General features: G+C 32.7%; 1 protein-coding gene across 1 annotated transcript in view; it reads left to right on the top strand.

Moving 5' to 3' along the window:
* The window catches only part of LOC133198060 (uncharacterized), a 43,236-nt gene extending 27,862 nt beyond the window's left edge, over nucleotides 1-15,374 (top strand). The window contains exons 9-25 of the mRNA XM_061334214.1: nucleotides 298-418; nucleotides 659-784; nucleotides 1,226-1,320; nucleotides 1,858-1,979; nucleotides 2,606-2,751; nucleotides 2,834-2,950; nucleotides 3,097-3,191; nucleotides 6,626-6,758; nucleotides 7,674-7,858; nucleotides 8,018-8,090; nucleotides 9,335-9,454; nucleotides 10,154-10,261; nucleotides 10,816-10,923; nucleotides 11,159-11,256; nucleotides 12,478-12,607; nucleotides 13,886-14,061; nucleotides 15,276-15,374. Of these exons, the coding sequence (XP_061190198.1) occupies nucleotides 298-418; nucleotides 659-784; nucleotides 1,226-1,320; nucleotides 1,858-1,979; nucleotides 2,606-2,751; nucleotides 2,834-2,950; nucleotides 3,097-3,191; nucleotides 6,626-6,758; nucleotides 7,674-7,858; nucleotides 8,018-8,090; nucleotides 9,335-9,454; nucleotides 10,154-10,261; nucleotides 10,816-10,923; nucleotides 11,159-11,256; nucleotides 12,478-12,607; nucleotides 13,886-14,061; nucleotides 15,276-15,374 (2,052 nt within the window). The remainder of the gene's footprint in view (nucleotides 1-297; nucleotides 419-658; nucleotides 785-1,225; nucleotides 1,321-1,857; nucleotides 1,980-2,605; nucleotides 2,752-2,833; nucleotides 2,951-3,096; nucleotides 3,192-6,625; nucleotides 6,759-7,673; nucleotides 7,859-8,017; nucleotides 8,091-9,334; nucleotides 9,455-10,153; nucleotides 10,262-10,815; nucleotides 10,924-11,158; nucleotides 11,257-12,477; nucleotides 12,608-13,885; nucleotides 14,062-15,275) is intronic.
* The last annotated feature ends 885 nt before the right edge of the window (nucleotides 15,375-16,259 follow it).

Genomic DNA, 16,259 nt, shown 5'->3' with positions numbered 1-16,259 from the left:
TTGCAAAATTAAAAAAATTATAAGTAAAGAGTTGAAGACAACTTGAACGTTACATATATTATGATTTGGAATTGTGCGCAGCCCCCCCCCCCCCCCCAAAGGACATGTTTACTTCATACCGCGAACAATACTAATCAATGGAATATCTAGCAGTTATTAAAGGGTGAATGAACTATCAATTCATTTTCAATTCATTTATCAATTCATCTTACAAACTGTGCTTTATCTAGATACATTTATCTTGGATACCTCTCTTACAGATGTAATTTTATGGTTTGCGAATTACCTTTTTTGCAGTACGGGTCTACAACCTATATGATATCCAATGATCCTGATCTGGCTTATTTGCCCAGACAGATGAAGGATGACCTGTCATTTTATGACAAGGCTGAACTGAATGCTTTCTATCAATGCGCTGGTAAGTAACGCCTATTTTGGCCCCTTTTTACCATTTATAGAAATTTACAACATAAGAACAGAAAGAAAGTGATTTGGTTTTTTTTTATAGAAATGATTGGTCATTTTTGCATAATGATATAAAAAGCCATTTTTTTTAAATCAAAGTTAATACGATGTTTCTAAATGCACATGTACCTTTGAATTGTAATATGATATTCAAATTATAAGTAGCAAGTCTGTTAAAATAAAATTTTTACAGATGACTGTGTCAATCCCCCCACCTGTCAAAACGAGGGTTTTGTGAAGCAGATGGGAGGAGTGTGTAGCTGTGTCTGTGTGGAGGGACTAAAGGGGGAAGACTGCTCACAACTCGATACCTCTCCCGGTGAGTCGTAAAGTATCAAATCTATATTTAGCTCTTCACCTCCATCTTCACGTCTATCTATGAGTGAAAAATTCTCGAATGAAACGGGGAACAACAACATCATCAACAACAACTTTAATCAGCAAACTTTATACGAAAAAGGTGAAGATAATGAACAGTGATCGATCTAAAAAAAAAAAAATCTACAAACAATACAAATCTGTGAACAAGGCATAAAATACGAATCCCTCGGAAATTTTCGAGGTGGGATCAGGTGCCTAGATCGAGTAAGAATTCCCTGTCAACCGATCACATCCGCCGTGTTCCCTGTGTCTTGATCAGATAGACGGACTATTCACAAGTCAAATTTAGTATATAACAAAAGCCAAACAATTGGTATGAAACACGTCAGAAAAATCTTTGCTTTGGTAAAGCATGAAGAGCTAATAATTTACATTTCAGGATGTGGGGACATCATAACACTGACCAGTGGTGGATCACAACAAATCGTTATGTCCCCTTACACAGCTGGACTCAAATGTACTTGGCTGATCAAGGTAGAGAATACTAGTATATCCCTGCCGGCATTCATACATATATCATTTATTTATGCTCAAAATTGATTTCGTAAAAATTTTAATTTTGTGACGATTCGTTCTCTTTTTTTTTGGAATGTGTCAAAAATAAAGAAAAAAATTTAAATTGCTGGATATTGATTACATTTTTATCTTTCTAAATACAAGTAGTTTTTATCATCATTTTATTTGCACACATGCCTGTAACATTATCTTTTCAAACACAATACTGAAGATTCCAAATGGGGTTTAATACGCATATTATAAGAGCGGGGTTATGATTAAATAAAATATTATGATAGTTCAATATCAAACATGAGAACAACTACAGTTCAACTAATTTGCATAAAAACATTTGGCAAATTGTAAATAAGTAGATGATGTTTAATCAAAAGAGGAAACCTGATTTGTAAAATGTATACATACTGAATTCAATTTGCAGAAATTTACTGGATGAAATTAATGACGCAAAAACCTTTAAGCAATCTTAAACAGTATACTTTCCTCTATCTGGAACAGGGTGCAGAGAAAACTAAGATCCGCCTATCTGTTGATTCCATGGACCTGCCATCCAATCCACAAGACGCTTGTTTTCATTTCCTGGAAGTCAGAGACTATCTTTCTGGGACTCCAGGAAAGTTGTATGTATCTGTCAGCTTCAATTAACACGTGTTAGTTACTGTTAACAGGTGTCACGTACAGTAAACATATTTTATTCATTTTTTTTTTACACGTGTCGGTTATAATTATTGTTAACACGTGTCAATTACTGTTAACATGTGTGTTTAAAACCTTATGTAGCTTTTCATACATTTTTTGCATTTATCTGTGTTTAAAACTATCGAAATTGGAGTTGAAATTGGATTGTAATTGAATTTGAATCTAAAAATGTTAGCATTTCCTTACAATATGCACTAACAGCTTTGTTTAATGCCACAATGAAAAAAATGAATATGAAGCACTTCAAATTTTCATTATTTCGACAATTTAAATTAATTTTCAATGCCTAAAAGCAATATATCAATTTGATAATATTGTATAATGTTTAACTCCAAGCGTGTTTTTCATCATTACATGAAATACAGGGTTCGCTCTGAGATGAACAGAAGAGAACGTAAAGATAGTGCTATAGTTCTCACTAATATGCAAATATATTTTAGAAGGCGTCCCTTTTAGAAATATCTGAACACCTGTATAACTAAGAAATTAAAATAGAAAATTGTAACCAAAAAAAAAAATAGTGGGATAAAAACTCTTTCCTCTGTAGAATTTGTGGAAACTCAGGTGGTGGTGTTTTCACTAAGAAACGCCTAGGACCTACCAATATGATGGTTGTCCAATTTGATAGCGATACATACAACACCATTGCCCCCGGAAATGGATTCACCTTAACGGTGGTAGCAGTGCCTTCAGGTAGGTCACCCTTCTTGAATATTTAAGCATGTCATATCACATTTTAAGGTAATTTAAGTGTGAGTTTTCTTTTATCTTGAAGCCTGTAGCAGTAACCCCTGTAAATATCCGGCTACCTGTGTCGACGGAGCTACGGCTGACGACTATACGTGTGAATGTACGGCAGGATACTCAGGCACGAACTGTGATACAGTCTCAGGTCTGTATTAAACCTTTATAATTAGGTACTGGATAAATCAAGGTTTTGTAAAACAAAAAACTATGCAAATCAAGAGATAATGCATTATGAATAGAAGTGAATGTGTTCAATATCACATTGGAAATATTGGAGTTTCTTTATTTCAGCTTCCGCTGAGGTTACTGATAGTTTTGAGGATGACTTTACAACATTGATGAGACACGTGACTACCGGTGTAGATTTTCAGTGGTCAACTGGTCTGGTACTTGTTTATTATCTCCCCTAATTGTAATAGATACGTTGCAGGAGAATAGGTCTCTCATATGTTATCAAAGATACCTCTATCTAAAAAAATTTACAGTGCTTTTTTTGTGGAAAAATTTAACTTTGAATTTTTGTTTCACAACACTTCAAATTTTAAGATAAAAATTAAGATTTTGCTTTAAAATTATATGATTTTACAAAAAGTGTTTCGTATGTTAAATAACAAGAGTGCACTTAATAATGAATGTTGAGTATAAATTTAAAGTTCATTAACATCTAACAGATGATTGTAATTAAGTTTGACTTAAGAATAAGTTTGATTCTTAAAGCCGATCGAAGAGATGCACACATGATATATCCCAGTTAAAATAAAAGACACTACAGAGTCTGCCACATCTATATCTGTTTCATATTTTGCTGTATGACTGACTTTAGACGATAACGGTCAACTAATAACTAGCCTGTATGACAGACGGGATGATTTCAGCTTTTCAATCGTCAACTTCTCTTATTTATGAAGTAATATTCCAGCATCACCTGCATATGGTGTTAATGTCTCCCAACTAATAATTCGATGCACAAGAGTATGCTATGAGTAGGAATAATTTTTAATCCAAGGCAAGCTTGTATCAAATTATTTGATGTTACAAGGATTTTAACAACCCCATTTAAAGTAAGCTTTTCGTAAATTCTACCATGTCATACAATATAGGACACATTTGTATTTACAAACTAGATCATTACAATGACCGTAGAATTTACGAAAAGCTGACTTTAATTGGGGTTGTTAAAATCCTTGTAACATCAAACATTTGATAGGTAATTGCTCTTCTACTGAGAACTCCGTGTACCAGCTCAATACACAGGGCTCATGCCGGATGTGAACGGTCGACAGTGGATGCTTACTCTTCCAAGGCACCTGATCCCACCTCTGGTATCCAGGGGTCTAGATCTGTGATTTGGCCCTGTTCACGATTCGTTTTGTTTAGGGTGAATTCACCATGCATCGGACACCCTCGCACTTCAGCAAGTACTAGCGATATCGCTACCGATCGAATATTATCAAAATGGAACTTAATATGTAGTATGTGGTTAAAATATAAATTTTTGACACAACCGTGCCCTATTGATTGAGAAAATACCATTAAAAATCGATTTTTTCGGAATAAGTCAGAATTCACCATGGATCGGACAATATTCACCATGCATCGGACATACGATATTTAAACCAGAAAAATATCATACCTTGATCTCGGTGCTTTAAAATGAGTGATATCAAAAGATTTTTATCTTTTATTTAAAAACTAACCTTCTAATTAAATTTGAATGACTATTTCGATCCACAAATGTGGAGAGATTTTAGTTGCATCACATCGCCTTAGAAAGGCTTTACATTACTAGTAATATGGCAACTCGCGCCTTTGTCTCGTGGGTTATCATCATCTAGTTTAAAGAAATAAACAGAGTCCACTTCTAGTCGTCATATATCGATTATTTGTATTTTCACTGAAAATTTAGAGTTTCTATTTTCTATTTCCGTAAAGCTGTCATTTGGGTTTTATATGAAAATGGAAGTGATTACCCATGCATCGGAAAGTGTCCGATGCATGGTTAATTTGTGTCCGATGTACGGTGAAATAAACATACTAGTTAAAAAACAACTCTAAGAAATATTATACAAACATTGAAGTAAAATTTTTGAAAATTTCTGTAAAATTATCAATTATTGATAAATTTTACCTAGGTCAGACCCGTTCCGTTGACGTCTATTTAAAAGAACGACAACTCTAAAAATTGCAAAATCGTAAAATTTCTGGTTACTCCCCTTTGATGATGCAAAATATGACGTAATTCCAAGGCCATTCCTGTGGTATTTTTATCACAACATGAAAATAAAAATCGGCATCATTAAAAAGTTTAAATCTTCGTCTTTAAGACAGAAACAAGTAAAAACACGGGGAGACTCGGATTCAATGAAAGTTTATTGCTTAAAGTTGTCCGAAGCAAGGTATGTGTCCGATGCATGGTTAACTCGCCCTACTGGATGATGGAAATAACGGGAAAAAAAATCAAGCTTCAAAGTCCATTGAAACAATACAAAGGACAAGATAGGCTAAGACCCCTTTTTGGCCCCTGGTTTTTGGTGTCTTTTAGAATTATGCAACAGTTTATCAATAAAAACCTGTTGTCACCCCTACCACAAAATAAGTATTGGTCCTAAGTTATGGGATACACAGAGGTCACAGGAAGGTCAGAAAATATGTCAATTTCCGAATTTTCTCATTTTCATGCAAATTTTCATCGATTTTACAGCATATTTTGTTTCAGAAAACATAGAGCACAAGTTTGCCTATCTACCAAATTTATATATTTCCTGCATTAGTATCAGATGCATCTTACGTATAAAAATCTCAGATAGGCAAGCTTGTGCTCTATGTTTCCTGAAGTGAAAAGTATCTCAAATTTGACGAAATTTCAGCAGAATTGAGGAAATTCGGTAAAAATGTCCTACTTCTGCACCCTCTTGTGGCCTCCGTGTAAGCTTTGAATCCAAAATAGTGCTAGTTTTAAAACAAGCATCATTTAAAGTTCTTAACTACAAACTATCACAATTTTAACTGTGCTCTGATTTTTACATCAAATAAGGGGCCTGATTCGGCCGTTACCATACCTTGTCCTTTGGCGCAGAGGAAACATGAACCTCTAAAAATATCAGAGGTGGGATCAGGTTCCATGGAGGAGTAAGCATCTACTGTCGACCGGTCACACCCGCTGTGTGCTCATTGTCATCATCTGGCAAACGGAAAAATCTTTAAACAATTTTGTGTGTAGATAATTGCCTAACAATTTGTACGAAAAACATCAGTCAGGATTCGACTCAATGACAGATTGTATTTGCTGACAAGGTCATTGTATCTACCATAGAATTTGCGAAGTGTCGATTTTAAACGAGATTGTTGATATCTTTGTTTCGTCAAATTGTAGAACATGCCCTTGTGTAACGAATCAACTTGGAGACATAAACCCCATATACAGATAGTGATAAGGGTATATTCATTGCTACATAAAAATGGGAAGTTGACGATAGAAAGGTTGAAGTTATCACGTTTGTCATAAAAAATGTTGTTAGGTTAGCATTAACGTCTTTTTCTAGTAAAATGTCCAAATATGAAAAAGATATGTCAGACTCTGTGGTATCTTTTATTCGAGTTCAGTGGGATATATCGAGTCCACGTCGGAATGAAAATGAATATTTTTAATTGATAAATGGTCGTCGATATATTTTAATGTTGAATTGAAGGCAACAGCAGGGACTTTTTCTTTTCATGTAGATGTTTTTGAAAAACGTCTGGATATAGAAAATTGTTCACTGTTTGTCATCATAACTTTATACATTTCATTACCTTTTCCTTTTTTTTTTTACTTTATCAGTATTTTGATATGAATGGAAACCAAATACAAGCGTCTAATGGACACCTTATGGCTCAAATGATCAGCTACTTTCTCAATACGCCTTTCTACTATGCCAGCATTGCAAAAATGGAAACATCTGCAATATTTGAAAGTAAGTTTTAATCAAATTGAAATTCTACTCTTCCTTCTTAATATCGTATTTCTAAACGGCGGTCAGTATCGAATACAGAATGACAATCAAAATCATTTTTTTAGAAATGAAGAAAATTTATAAGACATTAACTGAAATTAAATCAAATCAAATACAATGGAAATTTAAGACAATGAAAAAGGATAGTTCGTTATTTAAAAGGGAAGTTTTAGAAAAGAAAAACAATTCAGTTTAAGGGTTATTTTATACCTTAACAAGTGTTAAATTTTATTGGCATACTAGTTAAACTTTCATTAAGGTCTGATATCACGTTCCTCAAATATCTGTCATGTTTTTCTTCATAATATATTTAAAAAAATATTCATAATTTTAACATTATCTTGTGATTTTTAAAATGTTTTCAAAATGTTTTAGAAAATAAATACAACAAAAATTGTGATATTAACAATTCAAGTGATTTCAAATAGGATTATGTAGAAAACACCACCCTCTGGTATTTTGCAGTAATGCCTAGTAAGGAACCTCAAATTTTTGTGAGGAAACTTGTTAGAGTAGCAATACCTAATGACAAATATTCTAGGAAAAATTATATATTATTGAGGAACGTGTCGTCTGACCTTAATTGAGGTTTAATTGATCAGTTACTTGATCTTTTTAAAGGCTAAAATCATTGACTGACATTTGATTGGCCAGTTACTTAATGTTCTTTTAGGTTGAGATCACTGCTTGAGATTTGATTAGTCATTGTTTTATTTTTTTTTTATAGGTATTTAGTACTGTTTGTTATTTGATTGGTCTGTTACTTGATTTTCTTTTAGGTCTTGCTTACTTGTTTGGATTTGACCATTTACCTATCTTTTTTTGGTCGAAATTACTATTTGAGATTTAATTGGTCATATCGTGATTTTATAATAGGTGCAGACCGCTGTTTGAGATTTGATTATGCCATATCTAACAGAAATCTACGCAGCACGTGGAAAACGAGACTCACAGTTAATATCATGAGCGATTCTAAGACGACACCACACGTGTTCAATACCAACACCGGTAATGTCTGGACTACAGCTGAAATAAACATGCCAGCTGTGTCCAATTTAAAGGTATATAAGATCTTTTATGCAAAATCATTTTACTATATTGCATCCTCTTCATATTGAAATAATGTTCTTTAAAAATTCATGAACAAAATTATTCAACAAGACATGATTGTATGTTTAACGATCAAGATGTGTATGTTAATATAATATTTGACATACTAGGTTGAATTTGAAGGCTACTTCGGTGATCAGGAATTGGCTGTTGATAACATTCGGATATCTCCTCTACTCTGTAGTAAGTAACCAGACTATCGCCATTAAAACTAGGTACTGTGTAATATATACTGTCTTTTTCCATTCATGCTGTCATCCTACTTAATTTCTCGGTAATAACTGTTACATATTTCTGGTTCGTAATTTTTCCATGTACATGTATTTGTCTAATGAAGAAGTTTGTTGGGTTGTATTTGAGGTCACTTGGTCAATTGTAGGCTACTTTTGTTAAAAGAATGATTTTAGATTTCTATGCAAGAAACTGAAAAGGGTTTTTGAAAGTTAAAAGATGTCTAAATAGCAACATCTGTTAAACGATTGCAAACTCTAATGGAATTCAATTGCAGTGATAAAATTAAAGAAAATCACCATTTATCATTACGCTTAACAGTTTTTTAAACTAAATATTTTGATTTACTATGAGACTTCGCTTTAAAACTTTTTTTATGAGATTTGGAACCTTATCACATTGTATCTCTTAAACTACATTCCAATAATGTAACCTTTTTATATAAAAATATTGTATATAACATAACAATTTAAAATTCATAGTGAAATATTTTGATTAACTTTAGTAAAAACTTTGATTAGCTATAGAAAAATTATGAAAATATAGTAGACTATAGGTAACCAATTTATACGTATAGCTAACTATGGCTTATTTTGTTAGGGTAGTTACGGACCCTTAAAGCATATTTAGATTCCAAAATACAGTAAAAATTCTAGAAAGATCAGAATATTAATTAAACCAATAATACACCTTAGTAGTATGTGGTAAAGATATATGGTTTTTACTCTCCAAAATTACTTAATGAAATAAGCATAATCTTATAACATTTTCTTTCAAACGTCTCGGATGACTTTTCCTAATGCTAACGGAATATATATAGATTATCATGAAAAATTATTAGGCATTTAGTTTATTAAAATCTTCATCTTCACTGCATTACTTTGAAATACCTTCTTGAAATTTATTCCTGGAGAATGCCCCACATATTCAAACAGATAGATATTTCCTTAAACATATTAATACAGATTTTCGTACATTTTTTTTTAAAAATTTAATTCATATATTATTATTATTTTCCAGAAACCTCATGTTTATCTTTACACTATGCACAATGATATAAATTTAATATAAATTTTAGCATTAATTTTAATAAAATTGCTTATACACTATAAAATTTAATCAGTTTTACATATTAATACTGTTAAAATTCTCATTTTTTTTCTCACAAATAAAAGCAACCAAAATTTTTTTTAAAGATGCCCCTGGACCATGTGACGGCGTAGATTGCCAAAATGGGGGATCATGTCAGGTGACATCATCGTCGACGTTTGAGTGCCAGTGTCAAACGGGTTTCTCTGGCCAGTTCTGTCAAAATGGTAGGTTGTCAAATCTGGTGCAACAAAGTATTTTTTTCTTATCTCTGCTGTGGATATAGATAACATTTCGATAGGAAATATTGATTAACCTTTTTGCTATATTAAACTACGCTTTTATTTGATTCCCTACAGGTAAATTAAGTTTTAGGCCTTATTAGTAACAAAAGTATATATTTCGATGACCTTGACATTTTCTCTTTACATGCGTAGTTTTTATAACACATGAATACCTCAAAACGATATTTCAAATAAGCTATGGCGACATTTAGGTGCTACTGACTTTAATTTCCATTTATGATCATTATTTTTTTTCATTTTACCAATATTGTTGTCACAAACATGAATTTTTTTTTACCATTATTTTGTATTAGTTATTTTGGGCACCTTTTTCAGCTCTTTAAAGTGTTTTTTATTTAAATATTTTGGATTTCCAACGCTTTGGCATGAGTATCACTGAAGAGACATAATTTGTTGAAACGCTCATCTGGTCCATCAAAATTGGTACCGTATATGATTTATATTATATGAAAATATAATAATATGAAAATCTCGTTCAAAACACTGAAAAAACTAAAAAAGTACAAAGAAACCTGAAAAAAGTAAGGCTCACGAATCCTTTTTAGACAGTTCAGAAGTCAACAATAATTTTTAAGCCTTTCCTTCCGATAGTTGTTGCCTATGATAGCATTTCTTTTTCAGATGTATGTAGCAGTAACACCTGTGTGAATGGGGTCTGTAATCCTGTGTCAGCCTCGGACTATACCTGTCAGTGTGACGAGGGGTGGTATGGAGAAAACTGTGACATTGGTTAGTAAAGAATTAGTCTGAATAATAGAAAGAGATACCAGATTTATCCATAATCAAATGCAACTGAAAAAATACAGTCAAACTCCATTATCCCGAACACGATGGGACCGATAAAAAACTTTGAGATATCCGAAGGTTCGAGATATCGAGGTAAAATACTTAAGAAATACGTGGTAAGGACTTCCCAATCAGTTCGACTTATTCATTATATTCGAGAAATCCGTGTTCGAGATATCAAAATTCAACTGTACTTTGTTGACTGTAATAACTAATTGGGACTTCCCATATCATTCTCTATTTGAGTTTAACCATAAACAATTCTGTTTTGCCTTCATGTCTTGAAAAGCAAAAATGCAAAAGCGGACTCTGGCGAGACTACGGATAAATATAACCTGGTTACCTCAGAATGTAAATTAATAATTTCCCTGCATGTCAGGATAAGAAAAAAAAATCGTTACCTGGTGCTGATATGAAAGGAAAATATGATGTAAACCTGAAGGATTTATAAAGTTTTCACCACCTTTGAATACATTCACCAAGTTGTCTTGTTTCAGATCCGTGTTCGACAAATGACTGTGTTAATGGAGAGTGCGTTGCTTTGTCAGAGACAGAGACTGAGTGTCAGTGTAACACTGGATGGTCGGGAACTAATTGTGACATCCGTAAGTTTTTAATTATTTATGTCCAGGATCTTGATCTGGTGCGGGCACCTGCTCCACACAAAAATTAGATGGTTTGGTATATCTTGTTTTATTTTCTTTGGTTGTAATGATGCAAATATCAAATAGTTCTTCCAAAAGTTTTATTTTCGGAACAGGTACAACCTGTGTTTCAATATCTCTTATTATATCCTTATCTGTATATACTTGACATTTAAAAGGGCTTCGTTTTTGGTAGAATTAACAAGCTACACCTGTGATTTCGAGGAGGACCCTGAAGCTAGTTGTTTCCTGACAGAAAGTGCCAACGATGATTTTGATTTCACCCGAAGAAGCGTGAGATTTCTTAACCTTAACAATCACTAGCTTTTCTCACGGTCTCTGTTTTATAATCTTCTCTCTTTTCTCATGGTCTCGATCCCATGTCATGTCTCTGTTTTATATATCTACTCCCAACCTACAACACTGCTTTCTTTAACACTAGTTTAAAAGTTAGCACTCATAAGCTGCTTTGAGTTGGAGCCTAGCTGTAAACTTGTTAAGAACCCTCTATACACCAGTGCAAAATGTTTTTTGGACATTGAGAAAATTATATTGATTAAAGATGTAAATATTGAGCTTATCTATCTAATTTTCAATATACGGTACGTGGCATTTATCCCCAGGAAAAATGTTCAAAGACGACAAAGTATCAATGAACAGAAATCACTATTGTTTACTTCCATGGAGAAAATACACGCATATAAAGTGTTCAATTAATTTATCTTGGCCTTTTTAAAATGTTAAGAATACTAAATTGATTATAAATTGAGTAATATACTGTAAATTTCAATTTATTAGAATTGAGATCTAAGGGCAGATCACTCTAACTGCAGAAAAATATCAGAGAATCAGAACTCTTTAGTGTGCAGTGTAGAAAGGGTTCTTAATTGTATTTTATCTTTACATTGACAGATAACAGAAAATATAATGATTTTACAATAATTATTTCTAAATTTTATTTGTTTTTTGAAAGACATTTGCTTAAAAGGGATGGATTTACGAATGAAGTTTTTGATCTTCCTTTAATGTAACAGTCAACAACTGAAATTTACAGGAAAGCACACCTTATAAATTTGTTTTCAGGGGTTCGTATTTTTGCTCTGCTCACAATTTGTATTGTTACTGGAATTTTGAGATCGACCACTATTCGTAAACTTCATCGTTTTCATTGTTAAAGATTTTTTATTATCTTTTCAAGTCTATTGTTCAGGATCTGAACATATTTTATTAAGTTATTACATTATGATACATAAAAGAATCGGAAATAAGTTCTTTCAATTACATGTTCCTTTCATGAATTGTTATACACAATTAATGGCAATGTTTATGAACCTACAAAAAACTTGACTGCAGCATATAACATTATCATTTAATTAACTCTTTTTCTTGTGATAAAGTAAAACACACATTTTTATATCCATATTGCAAGGTAATTCGGAAAAGACTTCCTTTGAACAAAGATTTATTTATATTTTTGTTCATTACGAGTTTTCATGTTTTATTTTTCAATTGTAGGGAGGTACACCCTCAAGTAGAACTGGACCGAGTGGTGCAGCCTCTGGAAACTACTATAAATATACAGAGGCATCCTCTCCACGATCCCGGGGCGACGAGGCCAGCCTGGAGAGTGACGCCAGTTTCCCAGGTAAGGAAAATCATTTTCACGGCAGGTACAACTTTGTCAAATACTGTGACTCGTAAACATGATGTTTACATGGTGCATATTAATTGCTACGATATAGCGTCACTTCAGTCTGTTGTGTATCATCATTTCCCTGTGTGTGATGTGGCGCCAATTTTATATGTTATGTATCGCCATGTTAGTGTGTATCCCCATCTTGGTCTCTATCGCCACCTATGTGTTGTGGGGTGTGTATCTCAATCTTGATGCAATGAAGTGCCACATTGATTTGATGTTAATTACCATCTTGGTGTATTTCGTCATATTAGTGTGGTATGTATTGCAACCTTCCTGAGATGTGTATTATCAACTTGGTGTGATATATATTGCAAAAGTGGTGTATTTCGCCATCTCTGTGTTGCAATCTTGGTGAGTAAATTGTTTAATCTATGAGGTTGAAATGAATGTGAATTTCTTTTACATATGGAATCAATGATGAGCATATTTTATTTTCCCATTACAAAAACATACCCGTAATACTGATCAAAGACTGGTTCTTTAAAGTCAAGGTCTAGAAATGAGTTTATTTGTCTTTTAGGACGTCATAATCAATTTAAACTTGCTTTTTCCCATACTTTGCGGCTATTATTGAATTTTGTAGAAAATGAAACATGTTCATGGAGCTTAAATTCCCATCATGTCAAAGTAATCCTAAAATTTATATTCAATTTAGCCCAATATGTTTTAAAGAAGATGTCAAGAACATATAAATTACCTTGTTTCGAGAGACTGTAGGCAATCAAGATATATTTTCATTTTCTGATAAAGAAAAAAATGATTCATAACTCGTTTTCCTCATTTTCGTATTAAATAATGAGATTTAAAATATGATTTTATCATTATATTTACTTAAATATATGCCACAGTAAACCTTACTTTACTGCGCTGTGGTCATAAAGCATCATTTGAGGAATTCATGTCTCAAATTGGTCTGTAGGCAATTTTCATTAATTAGACTTAAGAGCTAACATCTGTGTTTGCTCTGCTCATAATATGAATTGCTTTATTGGCCTTTTGAGCTTGATTACTGTTCGTTACCTTCATATTTCATATTAAATTTTAATATTTTTTTGTGATATTGAAGTGCACGATTCCATGCTACTTCTTGCCATATAGAATTGCAATACAGTGTATTGTATGTAGCACTATTATGGCGTAATCAACAGGGAAATTTGTTTTTCATAATTTATAATGATGTTTATAACATTTTCTCTAGAACTACGTGTATTGTTTTATTTCTAGCTGGAACTTATTGCCTGAGTCTCGCAATATCCATGTATGGGACGCACATTGGGTCCTTGGAAATTTTGACAAAGGAAGGAAATAGTGCTGAAGTTAGGCATCAAATATACAGCGGAAATCAGGGGAGGAAATGGTTTACTTATTCAAAAGAACTCAGTCTTACCTCATTATCAAAGGTAGGTTTTTAAGATGTTTTGGCTAATTTTCGTAAAACACACATGCACTCTGTATAGATTTATATAAGGAATATTTGCACTTTATTTTCGGGAAGAAAATCTTAATCAAAATTTGTTCGGTACAAATGTTTTCCATATGTATATAGAGAACAATACATGTATACATATAACGTGTGTTCAGAATATATATAATCAAAACAAATATTTACTCCAAAAAGTGTGCCAAAATAAAAAATATCAACCTACCTTTTGTATATATAGTATATGTATTGTGTATTATGTAATTATAGGATATTTTCATTAGATATGTTCAGCAGGTGATATTAAGTACGGCAACATTACGTACGAATCATATTGTAAGCTGTTTGGTTCATTTTGAAGAAAACAAATCTAGTCATTTTATCTGCATTGCAAAAACAATATTAAATGATCTGAACAATTTATAATTTCTCTCGTGATATTTAACATAAGTAGAACAAAAAATCTTATAGCGAGTGTTAAAACAACCTAAATTCTATTTCTGAACCAAGTTTTAGAGAATCACAAATTTCTGACTGGCTATGAGGCATTAGCGGTAAAGTGAACTTCGAAAGCTCATTTGCTTATGAAGAGCGTTAAAACCTAGTTTCTTATACGACTTATTTCAGGAGGCGATATCTCAACACTCAACAGGGATTATATTTTATCCCACTTTAGACAAATTTGTAGAATATCTATAGGCTAAAAACAAATCACCTGGCACTCTGAAATTTTCTAATACACTGTCTCTGATCAGGAGGTGTATTGAACATCGTATGCGAGATTCTGTTCTTTGTGGTCTAGTGTAAACAATTGGTGGCAAAAAAAGTTTGTTGGAATGTATGTTTCATCTTTTTAACTGTGATAATGTTGTACGGATTTCCATATCACACCCTGGATGACTCCGTATAAGGTGATCATCAAATAAACTAAATGTGTAACTAATAGTATTAAATTCTGATGACTTATTCCATGACATATTGAAGACTTATGCAAACTTAAATACTAAAAACTATATTTCACATAGTCCTGCCCCAAAACACCTAATAATTCACTTTCGAAGTTCAATTAACTCTAGATGTCCTTAAGGAATAATGATTACATGTACATGAAAGCAACTTTGATTGTGATATGTTTGTGTTGCTGTGTAAGATGTGGCGCTATGAGTAGCTAAATTATGATAACAATCGTTGTAGATCATCATCCGGACAAGGATTGGAGGAAAACGGAAAACCAGCTATAGAGGATATATTGCCGTAGATAATATCGCACTGGAATCTGGATCTTGTGTTTAATAATGACTGGATCGTGTATAATATGTGAACCTGGATCGCCTATGATAAGTGGATTGTATACGAGCTGAAATCTGGACTTTTAAAACAGAGTGCCCCAAGTAGATTCTAGAAACCAAGTCTATAGTTAAATTGTTAAACCATATTTATTTATATCGTATTAAGAAAATGTCGATTTCTTTAGATTTAAAAAGAAATCTTTATAATTTTTTAAAATAAAAAAAAATATCTGCAGTTTTTAAAATCTTTCAATTCTTTTTTTCCTAGGACAAATGGAGGAGATTTAGAATATCTAATTAGATTTTGATCATAATAAGCCTAATGGAGAAATTGTGACGCATACTTCACTGTAGTATGTACGTGTTTGGAAGGTATTTAGTTACCTTGAACCAACTTTCTCAATCAAACGACAAGGTCACAAAATATATGATTGTAAAATCGATGTTCGTTGTTGAGCAATTTGACTCAAATTTCACCCATGGTGGGTTCAAGGGTAAAGACTGCAGTGACCTTGTAGAACGGCTTTAAGTCAAACGGTCAAAGGCAACATATTAGCATAACATACTTATATATGCTCAAAAAGTCAAATAGAACAATACAGATTGAGAGCAAAGCAAACACAAAATCAATCTTTGGAGCTTTTCCGGTAATTTATACCCTTTGCCCATTATTGCTCAGGCTTCAACCACAGTGTCCATAGATAAAAGATGTGAAGTGTCTTTGAAACATGTTTCTCGATCAAAGGTCAATGTCAAAATATTTGTCTACGTAAATTACCTGTACTGAGTACTTGTTCTCTCCCTTTGGTTCAGCTTGCGCAAACTTCTCTAACAGAGTGTTTATTGGTTGAAGGTGTGCAGTGACTGAAACAAGATTCTCGATTATAGG

The sequence above is a fragment of the Saccostrea echinata genome, unplaced genomic scaffold, assembly GCF_033153115.1.
Source record: "Saccostrea echinata isolate AGI-Se365-2 ecotype Australia unplaced genomic scaffold, CSIRO_AGI_Sech_v1 ptg000033l, whole genome shotgun sequence".
NCBI lineage: Eukaryota > Metazoa > Mollusca > Bivalvia > Ostreida > Ostreidae > Saccostrea > Saccostrea echinata.
The sequence above is the reverse complement of the archived record's forward strand: the minus strand, read 5'-3'. Positions and strand labels throughout refer to the sequence as shown.